General features: G+C 43.0%; 1 protein-coding gene across 1 annotated transcript in view; it reads left to right on the forward strand.

Annotated features, from left to right (window-relative positions):
- Positions 1-4,617: 4,617 nt before the first annotated feature.
- rgl1 (ral guanine nucleotide dissociation stimulator like 1) overlaps positions 4,618-11,337 on the forward strand; it is a 22,505-nt gene continuing 15,785 nt past the window's right edge. The window contains exon 1 of the mRNA XM_022759498.1: positions 4,618-5,207. Coding sequence (XP_022615219.1) covers positions 5,040-5,207 — 168 coding nt within the window. The 5' untranslated portion in view covers positions 4,618-5,039. The remainder of the gene's footprint in view (positions 5,208-11,337) is intronic.

An 11,337-nucleotide genomic window follows, 5' to 3' on the forward strand; every position in this document is an offset into this window, starting at 1 on the left:
AATTGGATCAAGCTATCACTATGCCTGTCATGTAATCATTTCTTTTACATTTGATACCTTTACACAACATCTAATAATCATTTGGCTTGAGTTGGAAAACATCAATGTAGAAGTCTATGATGTGAAGCAATTATCAAACAATAATGAGTGTGTTGTCAAAGCTCATACCTGACCTTGTATAACATGATTCAACCTTTCAAATCATAAAGTATATTGTATCTGATACTAATTGTTGAACATGTCACAGAAACCCCAGATGACTAATTGATCTCCCCCACACCTATGTCCTGTCAGATGTTCCTACACTCCAAGGTCAATACAAAAACCAAACTATTGGGTTGTATCAAACAGATGTATACACTACTGGTGTCTAGTTTCAAAAGTGGTGACCCAAAATTACAACATAACAACATCGCAAAAAGTCTTTTCCATAGTGTAGAATTGGATGGATCAGGAAGTCCAGCATTAAACATCACTGGAAAGCAGCAGAGTTTGACCTCTGGAGATGATCATGTAGTATGACTTTTGGAGGCACACCGACCAAAAAGATCACGAGTAGGACAAAGTGTCATAGGCCTACAGATTCCTCTGTCTTGAAAGAGCAATGGTTCTCAGCTGTGAGCCCCAAAAATAAAGCAATGTCTACTTGTGACTTGTTGTCACAGGCTGCATGAGTTATCACAAGCGTAAGTGGAAATTGATTCCCAACCTGTTTTATGCGGATACGTTTCAGAGGCCCAGAGAGGTAAAATGATCCTATACTTTTAAAAAAAAAGAGCTCTTTGAGAAGGGGAGGGGGGGGGGTGTTGAAATTGGTGTAAAACACATGCAAGGAAATAGATTAGATCTGATTTATCAGAACGCTTGTGACAGTTAAATTTTCCCATCTTTACTGATAATCCTATTAGTGCATGTGGTGTGCAAAGATAATACATGTAAATGCAAAACAGACACGTCTTAGTCATCAAACGGAGCATCGTGATTTGTTAGTATTACTGGCAGGGATTGCAAAACTCAGTGCTTCTCTATGTAAAAAAGTGATATCGTTGTGTAAGGGGGTGAAATGAGTCAGTGACGCTGTGCTGAGCAGGGAAGAAACTGGTGACTAACGGTAACACATAAGCACATTTATGTACGCACTTGCACACACACGTAGGCTACATGTGTTTGAAAAGGCTAAGGAAGCAAAAGATGAGAGAGAGAAGGAAATGGAAAAAGATGTCATTGTTGTTGAAACACTCAGTGCCTCTACCTCCCCAGCTCCTTTTGTTTTTCCTTTTTCTCTCCATCAATTATCCAGAGAAAGTGTCTGTTGTCTCCCTCTGTTCTCTTCCTCACACTGATAATGAGTAACTGTTCAGTGTCAACAAGAGCTCCTCAGACCTCCACTCAGTGAGTGACTGAGTGTGTGTGTGTGTGTGTGTGTGTGTGTGTGTGTGTGTGTGTGTGTGTGTGTGTGTGTGTGTGTGTGTGTGTGATAATCCTATGTAATAATGCCTGACAAAGATTTTTTTTTAATGAGAGAAACTGATGTTTAAATAAGAATTGAGTTCACTTGTTGTTGTGTGTTGGGTTCCTGTGTCGACCAGCAGAGAGCAGTGTGGAGTTGTGAACGTTTGAACTGACATCTCACGGCATTATTTATCATCTGTTTTGTTCTAGTTGTTGTTATACGTTTTCAGTGGTGGAACTCAGTTAAGTACATTTACTGATTTACTAAATAGGATTTTAACCTGCCCTTACTTTCACCTGAGTATTTGCATTTCCATACTTCTACTCAACTATATTTCAGAGGCGACTATTGTACTAATTACTCCATGTTTATTTGATAGTTTTAGTTGCTAGTTTCTTTTCAGATTGAGATTTACATACAAAACATATGATCAGCTTTAAAAAATATGATGCAGTTTTATGAATCATACAACCCAACAATATATTAAGTAATTAGCATTAGCTCCTCAAGCAGTTACTGCATTAAAATGCTGCTGTAATGCTGTGACACTGACAGAGGCTGGTTATACTTTTGTACTTTGAATCAATTAAAAGCTTGAATCTGAATTCTTCTTCCACCACAGTGTTTTTTTTTCTTATTTACTTAAGATTTCTGCTCCTTTTGTACATGATTTGCTATTGTGTTCAACAGAGATGTCTCCTTTTGTGTGCCAGAGTTTGGGATTGTGTGAGGGAGAAAATGAGAGCAAGAGAGAGAGAGAGAGAGAGATTTTGTTTGTACTGACCCAGGCTGAGGGGATCTTGAGTGTGTAGTGTGTATATGTGTGTTGTCAGAGTTTTAGAGAGCTTTGCCCTGCCAGCTGTGTAAACTTGTGCTGGCCACACTGCGACTGTGTCAGCACCCTCAGACGGAGGCAGAGGAGAGAAGCGAGAAAAGTTGAGGAACGAGGAGAACAAGTTACACTGAAGGGTAAGATATATGTTGATGGGAGATAAAAAGAGATGAAAAAGAAAGTAAAGAACTTAATCTTAATCTAGATCCCTCATCTCTGTCACTGTGAAAGCTTCCAAGAGCCGAAGCTGAAGTGATTTGAGGTGTTACAGAAAAGAAGCACAGCACCCAGCACAACAGAGAGAGGAAATGGAGGAGGAAGGGGGAGAGGAAGGGGGAGAGGAAGGGGGAGAGGAAGGCTGAGAGCGGAGGCTGGTTCAGTGGAAGTCCATCCAGACAACAGAGACAAGGCAACGTGTTTACTCATTCTTTCTGCCTATCACGCTGTCATTCATTCCCGTCAGTCACTCAGGCACTAGAAGTCACTGAGTCATGGTCAAATGACTTTCTTTTTTTTTTTTTGTCCCCTCTTCAGACACTTCAGTGGAGCTTGATTTATCTGGACTGATTAGAAAGGCATTTTAATGTTTGATGTTTTTTTCTTTCTTTATCCGTGAGCTCCAACCATGAATCAGTGCTAAATATAAACATACTTTAGGTGGAGTCTCATTGCATTTTTACGTGTCAAGGATTTTAAGGAATTTTGTCATGCTGAGTCACAGCGAAGGTCTGAGTCACAACATAGCACAAGTGTTGGGGGGAAGCCATTTTCATTTTTTGCCACTTTATACTTCTATTACACAAGATTTATGTGACAGCTGTAGTTATTAGTCACTTTTTAAACATGATAAGATTATAAAATACGGTATAAAACCCCTTATAAAAACATTGTGTCTAGTTGGGGTTCGGCTCCTTGTCATGTTTGGGATGAGTTAAGACTTTTCCAGACTGTAGATAACTGTATAAAAAGTAGTTAAAACTAGCTATAACTATGTATTGATGCATCTATATTAACAATATAATAATGCAATATGATAATTCACCAGTCACAGGGGGCAAGTACTTTTACTTTTAATACTTTAAGTCCATTGTGATGGAAATACTTATGTACTTTTACTTTATGTACCCTCTTGAATGCCGGGCTTCTACTTGTGGAGCCTGTGTTGGTACTTTCAGTCAAGTAAACTCTTTAGTACTGAGCTGTCAGTGATTGAAAGAGGACTCCACTCGGGTGTTTGCGTGTGTGTGTGTGTGTGTGTGTGTTGTGATGCACGTCCCTCTGCTATAGAGCAACTTCGCCGGATGCTTATCTGGCATCAGTGTTTTTCTAATGGTTGCTTATTCACCTGAGAAAACAGGATGTGAAGTCTGACTTCATGCTGCAGCTTTTAACTATAAGAAACAACTTTCTTCACACTTTGTACAATATTAACTGCTGAATCTATTTCTACAGTGTGCATGTGTGTGTGTGTGTGTGTGTGTGTGTGTGTATATGTGTGTGTGTGTGTGTTTGTCGGAGCACTGCCTGGCCCCAGATAATCCTCTTCACAGCAGCGGCAGTGTTTTACACATGACTGATTCTTATTCCTACTCTCAACTTGATCTCTCTCTCTCCCTCTCTCTCTCTCTCTCTCTCTCACACACAAACACACACACACACACACACACACACACACACACATAATTGTTACACATTTATTATGGGTTGACCTTTGCCCTGCTGTCACAAATGCCACCAAGCTCTGCTGTATAACACAAAAATCAGTAACTTTATGAAAGCATCCGCTCGTCTAAACACCAGATCCAGTAAAGTTTAATGCAAAAAAAAAAAAAAAAAGAGTCTGTGTATCACGTTTTACAAACACAGGCCTGCATCAACACACTTCTGGGCACAAATTCACAAAGAAGTTGAAGGAAGGAAGGAATTTGAAATGAAACCTCAGGGACAAATCGTGGCAAATGTCTTGAACAATAAGAATTATCTGGATTCTCTGTTTGAAGACAGTTTGGGATTCAGCAGGTAACAAACGAGACATGATACCAAAAGTCATGGAAAATAGCGGCCATTGTCAGTCATTCTTAGAAACTCTTCTATAGCATCCTCCTCTCTATCTCAGATTTCCCTTTCCTTCACATTCTTCCACAGTCAAATTCGCTTTAGTCAGAGGGCAGGTTTTTTTTTGTTTTTTATTAAGGGGGCTGGGCCACCAAGGTATAACTCCTCCCCTTCTGGCTGGGATGGATGTAGGGAGTTAGGGAGAGAAGGAGGGGGCAAGAGAAAGAGAGAGAGAGAGAGACAATAGACTTTAATCACTCATGTGGTTGAGAGCTGTTGGCAGGCTGAGTTCCACGCACGCTGAGAGGGAGACAACAACAAAAAAAAACAGAAGAGGGAAAGATTGAAACTGTATGTGGTGCGTGGTGGTGTCTGTGTGTGTGTGTGTGAGTGTGTGTGTGTGCGTGGTCAGTTGAAGGAGAGGAACAGGAAGGAAAAAGACTGAGACGGACAAATTGAGAGGAGAGTTATCATCAGTGTCACCTCTGAGCTGAAGACAAGGCAGTTAACAAGCAGACTGAGAAGAGAGGAGGAGGTGACCAAAACATCTGACCTGAAGGAGCCCAGCTGACCCTGAAGAAGCGCTACACGTGAACACCACCTCAAGAGATCTCTCCACACTTCTACACGTCTTCATCCACCCTGCTGTCCAAACTGGAGTATGTCCTGCCATCCCTGTCACCCCTGCCGCTGATCCAGATGGTCAGCATGATCTCCCACTACCCTCTGGCCACTCTCATGCCTTGGCCTGCGAGTCCCCACCACCACTTTCCCAACCTGGACTGCACCTTGCTGCTGGAGGGGGAAGGAGGCGTCGCCCTGCAGAGGTACCAGCCTCGGTACCCGGAGAGCAGCCCACGACACTGGGTGAGTACAGCACATGCAGTACACGGCAGAATAATTGCGTCTGTTTATCGAAGTCTGTATTTATTTCTGGGAGGCACAGGTAGTCCCAGTCTTGTTAAACAATCTGGCAGATGTTGGCCTTCGCTTGAATGGCCTTCCTGTGCCTTCTGTTGTTTGGAAAGCGAGTGAGGTGTCGCAGGGGATATTTGATATCAAAAGGTTTTGATAGATTCAAGGATGGGAATGGGAAGTGGGATGTGTTTGGAAGATTGAGATAGTAAAACAAAAAACAATTCACTGAGGAAAAGGGATGGAATTATAGATAATGTGAGGGGCAGAGTGTTTGTGACTCCTCCAAGGTCTGTTTGTTGGATGTCTGTGGCGACTGTGAGAAAGTAGAAGAGAGTGACAGGAGAAGAAACGTGGGAAAAGAGTGTTTATGTGTGTAATTATGTGTGTGCATGCATGAAGTGTTTGACTACAGCTGAGGAGTCAAAAAAAGCGAATCTGTAGCCGGACTCAACAGTTCTGGCCTGGCTGGCGGTCACATGGTCAACTCGCCGAAAACGAGGGTCATTTTAAAAGCAAATGAAAAATCAAATCAAATAAAATACATCCAAACACCTATCAATTTTCTCAGAGATCGGCGATTGGTTTGTCACTTCACCAGTGATTGTCCCGTGTTTCTTCAGTTCCTCTGTTTGACCCCTGCTCAGTGAAATTTTATGCAATAAGTTGACAGCTCATAGTGCAAAAATGAAAACTAGACAGTAACCTTTGGTGGCACAGACGAGAGGACAGCTGACCTCTTATGAAAGGCAGTAAATTGCCATTCACTGTAACTACCGCTTAGTGTGTGTGTGTGTGTGTGTGTGTGTGTGTGTGTGTGTGTGTGTGTGTGTGTGTGTGTGTGTCTGTGTGTGTGTGTGTGTGTGTGTGTGTGTGTTGCTGACTGGTCAGAGTTCACAGAGAAGGCATTACTCACTTTTCTTCAGAAGCCATAATGCCTGCGTCAGCCAAAAGTAGAGCTTGACATTTCTTTACATTGCGCTTCACGTCAGAGTCCATGTGTTTTGTTTATTTGCCTCTCTTTAATTCGTCTGTGAGCTCGCAGATTCCTCATCACACTGTAATTACCAGAAAACAACCTGCAGCGACAGCTTATTCCAGCTTAGTTGTGGCTAATTGTTTTCCTGTGCACGCTTGTGGTATTGGGGACAAAGTGAAAATATTTTTGGTGTTTACAAATGACGCAGGGAGATTTTGTGAGAAGAGAGGCTGAGGTCTGAAAACCGGCCTGCTGAAGTGTCCTTGAGCCATACTCTGAATCCCCAGCCACTCCAGTGCTGGTGGTCTGAGACATCAAAAGGAACATTTCCAATCAGGGATCAATTTATTACCTCAATACCCCATTATACTTACTTCAAAAATAAGCTAACCCTCTCAATGAGTGATTCATTTTATGACAATATAGCTCCTCTATGTAAGTTTCTGTCACATGACTATCACACACAACGGCGGTGCCTCTGTGTATGTGTTGAGTGCTGGGAGATCAGCCTCCTCGCTGCCTATCTGACATCCTGGCTGACGGGTCCTCTCCCATCTCACAGCACTGTTTCCGCCAATTGTTTCCAGGGGTAAGAAGACTGGAGGTTAGTTCGCAGACGCTCACGCTCTCCGCATGCTGCGAGGTTCATCAGACAGGCTTCAGCTCCGCATGCCAGAAGTTAATTCCATGTGACTGTTTTTACAGTATTGAGTTGTGATTGTCCTCACAGCTGGGCTGTAGACAGCAGTAAGGGTGATTAGAAAGAGGGGTAAATACCTTCCATAAAGTTATACAAGTAGAGGGAAAATCACCAGTGGCATAATCATTAAACTTGAGGTGAAATTTCTACTTGGGTCCTGCCATTTTGCAGCAGCTTCGCAAACCATCCTATTGTCACAAAGTACGTGCACACACTGCACCTTTCTTGTGATAAAAGGCAATAATTGCATAACCTCTCCACGTCTTCTTTTCTAAGTCCATCAGCTGGCCTGGCTGCCTCAGGAGACTTTGCCTTTACTGCTTTCATGTGTTCCTGCTCCACTAACTTTTTGCCTATCTGCATGACATTATGAAACCATGCCTGTCATAAAGTCAGAGATTGGACTCATTACCTCTGTGTAATGACCCTGTTGTGCAGTTATAGACTGCTGTCAGGTCCACAGTTCAGGTCAGAGACGAGAGAGGAGTGCTGAGGTGTTGGCCATTATCAGCGGTCCACTAAAGGGCAATGAGACTCCCACATGACCGCACAAGCAAAGGGACAGAGTGATTGACAGGAAGATGGAGAAACTAACACTGATACAGACACTTCATACTTCGCAAAGAATAAACTTAAATATTCCAAATAATCCTGTGTTGTTCAGGCTTTGGAGGATGTGTCAGAAGAGGGAATTACAAAGGAGATGACCAAGTTTGAACCCATCTGCACAGAAGTGAGAGTGTCAACAGCCACACACACACACACACACACACACACACACACACACACAAACACACACACACACACACACTTATCAGCAGGTTATCACAGTGCATTTTACTGCTCTAACTGCATTTTAAAGTTTGCAGTGTTCTTTTACAGCCTTCTCCCTCTCTGTCAGTGATAGGGCGATATAATTAAGCTGCAGGCCGATCAATTAAAACTCCAGCTGAGGGAATATTAACTGCTCCCTCACACCAGCTCACAATTACCAGCAGGGCAGTTCAATAACCTCATTCTCTGGAAATGCAGAAGTGACTTTCTACAGGGAAAACAGGGACAAGGGAAGAGAAGGGGGGGGGGCACAGAGATTTTTGATGATGGCGTGTTTTCCATTGAAAAAAGTGAGATAGCTGAGTTAGCACTCCTCCTTCCTCTTTCTTGTCTTTTTGAACAGAGAAGTGCACGTTTCAGGCTGATGCTCTGTGACGTCTCAGTGTTTCCATTCCTAAAGTGTTTTTTTTTTTGTTTGCGTCTTGCTAGTCATGTGTTTTGATGAGTTGACAACGATTTCAGAACAGTTTGTGATTCATTCATCCGGCTAAGACGAGTTCTGTAGCTTTTAACTTGTTTTTTTTTTTTTGCGGCTCTGTGGGTTAATTCTCCATCACATTTTTACAACAGCAAACATCTGTAACGCACCATCAAGAAGACATGGACAGGAATGGGTTTCTTGAATAACCCAGTAAGCACTGACAATACAGCACACTGCTGGAGAGACAGTAATCTGCTTCAGTCCACTCATATCTATCCATACTTTCATCTCAAATTACACAATTCACAAACTACCAGACTTCTCTTTTCTTCAAAATCCAGGTCTCCGTCATCCTTTCATCCAGGCGACCACTTAAGATGATGTTTACACACTCGGGTGACCTCCAGTGTGTCAAGTTGTCTAGTCGCCTGCAGCAGTTCATATTGTGATCTTGGGCCTAATTAGGTCACATAATGGGACTGGTGTGAAAAGTCAATACTGTGGGCATTGTCCCAGAGCAACAACACCACAGGAGCAGCTCGCTCAACTGGGGCAGAAAGGCATCACACCATATGGAGATGGGTGTGTGTTTTGTGGTGGTCTGTGTGTGTGTGTGTGTGTGTGTGTGTGTGTGCGAGGGCACCTTGCCACACAAACATAAACACACACAAACACACACACACACACACACACACACACACACACACACACACACACACACTAAATTCTCTGTTTCTTTTCCCGCTCAGGCAGGACATGCAGTATTAGCCACGATGCATGAGTGGGATTGTGTGTGGTTGTGTGTGTGTGTGTGTTTGTATGGCATTAGTGTGTAAAGCTGGGGGCTGCTGGTATCCAGTTATTAATATGAGTGGTCAGCACTCACACAATGTTCAGGTCAGCAGATCACTGACAGTAATAACTCTGCTGAGGTCAAAAACAAAGAAAGAGGAAATATATCCTGTATAAGTTAAACAGCAGGATATTTTATACATATCATAACTTGACATAGAGTGTGTATGTACAGTACTACAGTAGATGTGTCCATATTCTTTTACCATAGTAATAACACACTTATATTTTGATTGGTGTTATGGTAACAACTGTGCCATTAACGCTTGTTTTTTTGAGCTACTGCCTCTTTTTTTTTAACATCTCCGACGTGTGTTGCTGTGTGCATCACTAACACGGTTTCATTTCCTACAATGCACATGCTTCACACTTCACTTTAACACTGACAGAAGTGCAGACGGGCTCAAAATGTCACTCAGTATCAAAATAAGCACCACACCAGGAATGAGATGAAAGGAAGTTAATGCTTTCTTGTACAGTCTTAACAAACATTTCATAAAGCGTAACTTGAAATAGGACAATGGTTGAATTAGTTTTACTTTGTACACACTGATGTGATTAATTGTCTCTGCTTCTGTAGTTTCCTGGTGCGATTTCAGGATTTGGTGAGGCAGCATTGCCACCAGTGTGTTACCGGCTTCAGTCGGTGGTGTGTGTTGTTTTTGTTGCGTATGTGACAACTTCAGAGTAGCATGTATCTGTTGGGCAACAGATGGTCCAGCTCTCATTCGCAGGAGGGGGGTCAGACAGACAACCGAGCCAGTCCAGACTGATTCATTCAAGGCTTAGCGGGGCTTAGATCTAGAGGGGGTCAGAGTTGGGGCCCCATGAAAGGGTGTGTGTGTGTGTGTGTGTGTGGGGTGTGTGTGTGCGTGTGTGTGTGTGTATGTGTGTGTGTGTGTATGGTTGTACTGGGACTTGTCTCATTTATCGTAACTCTTCTAAAAGCAGAGACACCTGAAAACACCTTAGCGTGGATTATCCTCTGTTTAGTGCAACAGTCCGGCTGAACCCATATGGAGGCTGTTTTTGAAAAACCAACAGGAATCATTTTTTTCACAGTTTCATGCAGGCAAAACACCATTCAGTAAATTTGATGTTATCAAAACTGAAAACACCTGAACTTAACAGCACTGTTCCTCAAATTATGTGTTGGTTTCTGTCACGATGTGAAGTGTGGAGGAGGAGGAGGAGGAGGAGGGGTCTCTGTCTACAACTCTGGACTTTACTGGAAACTAATGATGTCACCCATCCACACAGAGAGAGAGAGAGAGAATAAGAGAGAGAGAGAGAGAGGGAGAGCTCAACAACAGCCAGGACAATAGATCTGAGGAGCAGAGACATGACATAAGAGCAGAGGGAGAGAGGCAGACAGGGCTTTAATGTGGCTTTTTGAACAAAGGGCTCAGTTGACCGAAGAAGACACAGAGACAGAGAGAGAGAGAGAGAGAGAGAGAGAGAGAGAAAGAAAATGCAGCTGTGTGTGTTATGAGATGACCTGACATGTCCTTATACATCTCTGTTTTCATTGTTGTTACTACTGGATTGACAGACACTCGTCTGCTGAGTGCATGGCCGCTGCTTCACTGCTCTTAAATGACCTATTTAAGCTACTTTGATCATCTCATGCTGAGGTTTATTGAGTGATAGCAGATCTTCCTGACCCTGCACCATAAATCCAACCCTCTTGGGTTTTGTTGCTCTGGCCTGGTCTGGCTAAAACCTCTGCTGACTCTGGATAAACCCAGCGGTTTATGAACTCTGCCCTCTACTGGGCAGTATGCTTTGGAAACACAAACCCACCAACCACACACAAACATACAGTGAAACACAAGTGTACATGTAACCCAGTACACACACACACACACACACATGCACACACACACACACACACACACACACACACACACACACACACACACACACACACACAACCTAAAAACGAGTGAGAAAACACAAGAAGTATGTCTAAACAGGAACAGAGAATGAATGTACTGACACATTTAGTCCAGATACGGCAGCAGGAAAGACCCCCTTAATTTTTAATTTTACACAATGACTTTCCACTGGAGAATTTGGCTGCAGTCACAGCTGATATTCCTCTCACTGGGTGAAATGATGAGTCTCCTTTCCTCTGTCAATGTGTTTCCAGCAGAGAGGAAAAGCAGTGCGTCTCTGTCCGGTCTGAAGTATGAATTCACTCTTTCTCTGGAAGCCAGTACAAGATGGCCCTGTTGCATCACGCTTGTCTTTCAGCCAGTATGGATCCTCTCAGTTTCTGACTGTGCTGTGAACT

Source organism: Seriola dumerili, unplaced genomic scaffold (assembly GCF_002260705.1).
Source record: "Seriola dumerili isolate Sdu_G_001 unplaced genomic scaffold, Sdu_1.0 BDQW01000322.1, whole genome shotgun sequence".
Lineage (NCBI taxonomy): Eukaryota > Metazoa > Chordata > Actinopteri > Carangiformes > Carangidae > Seriola > Seriola dumerili.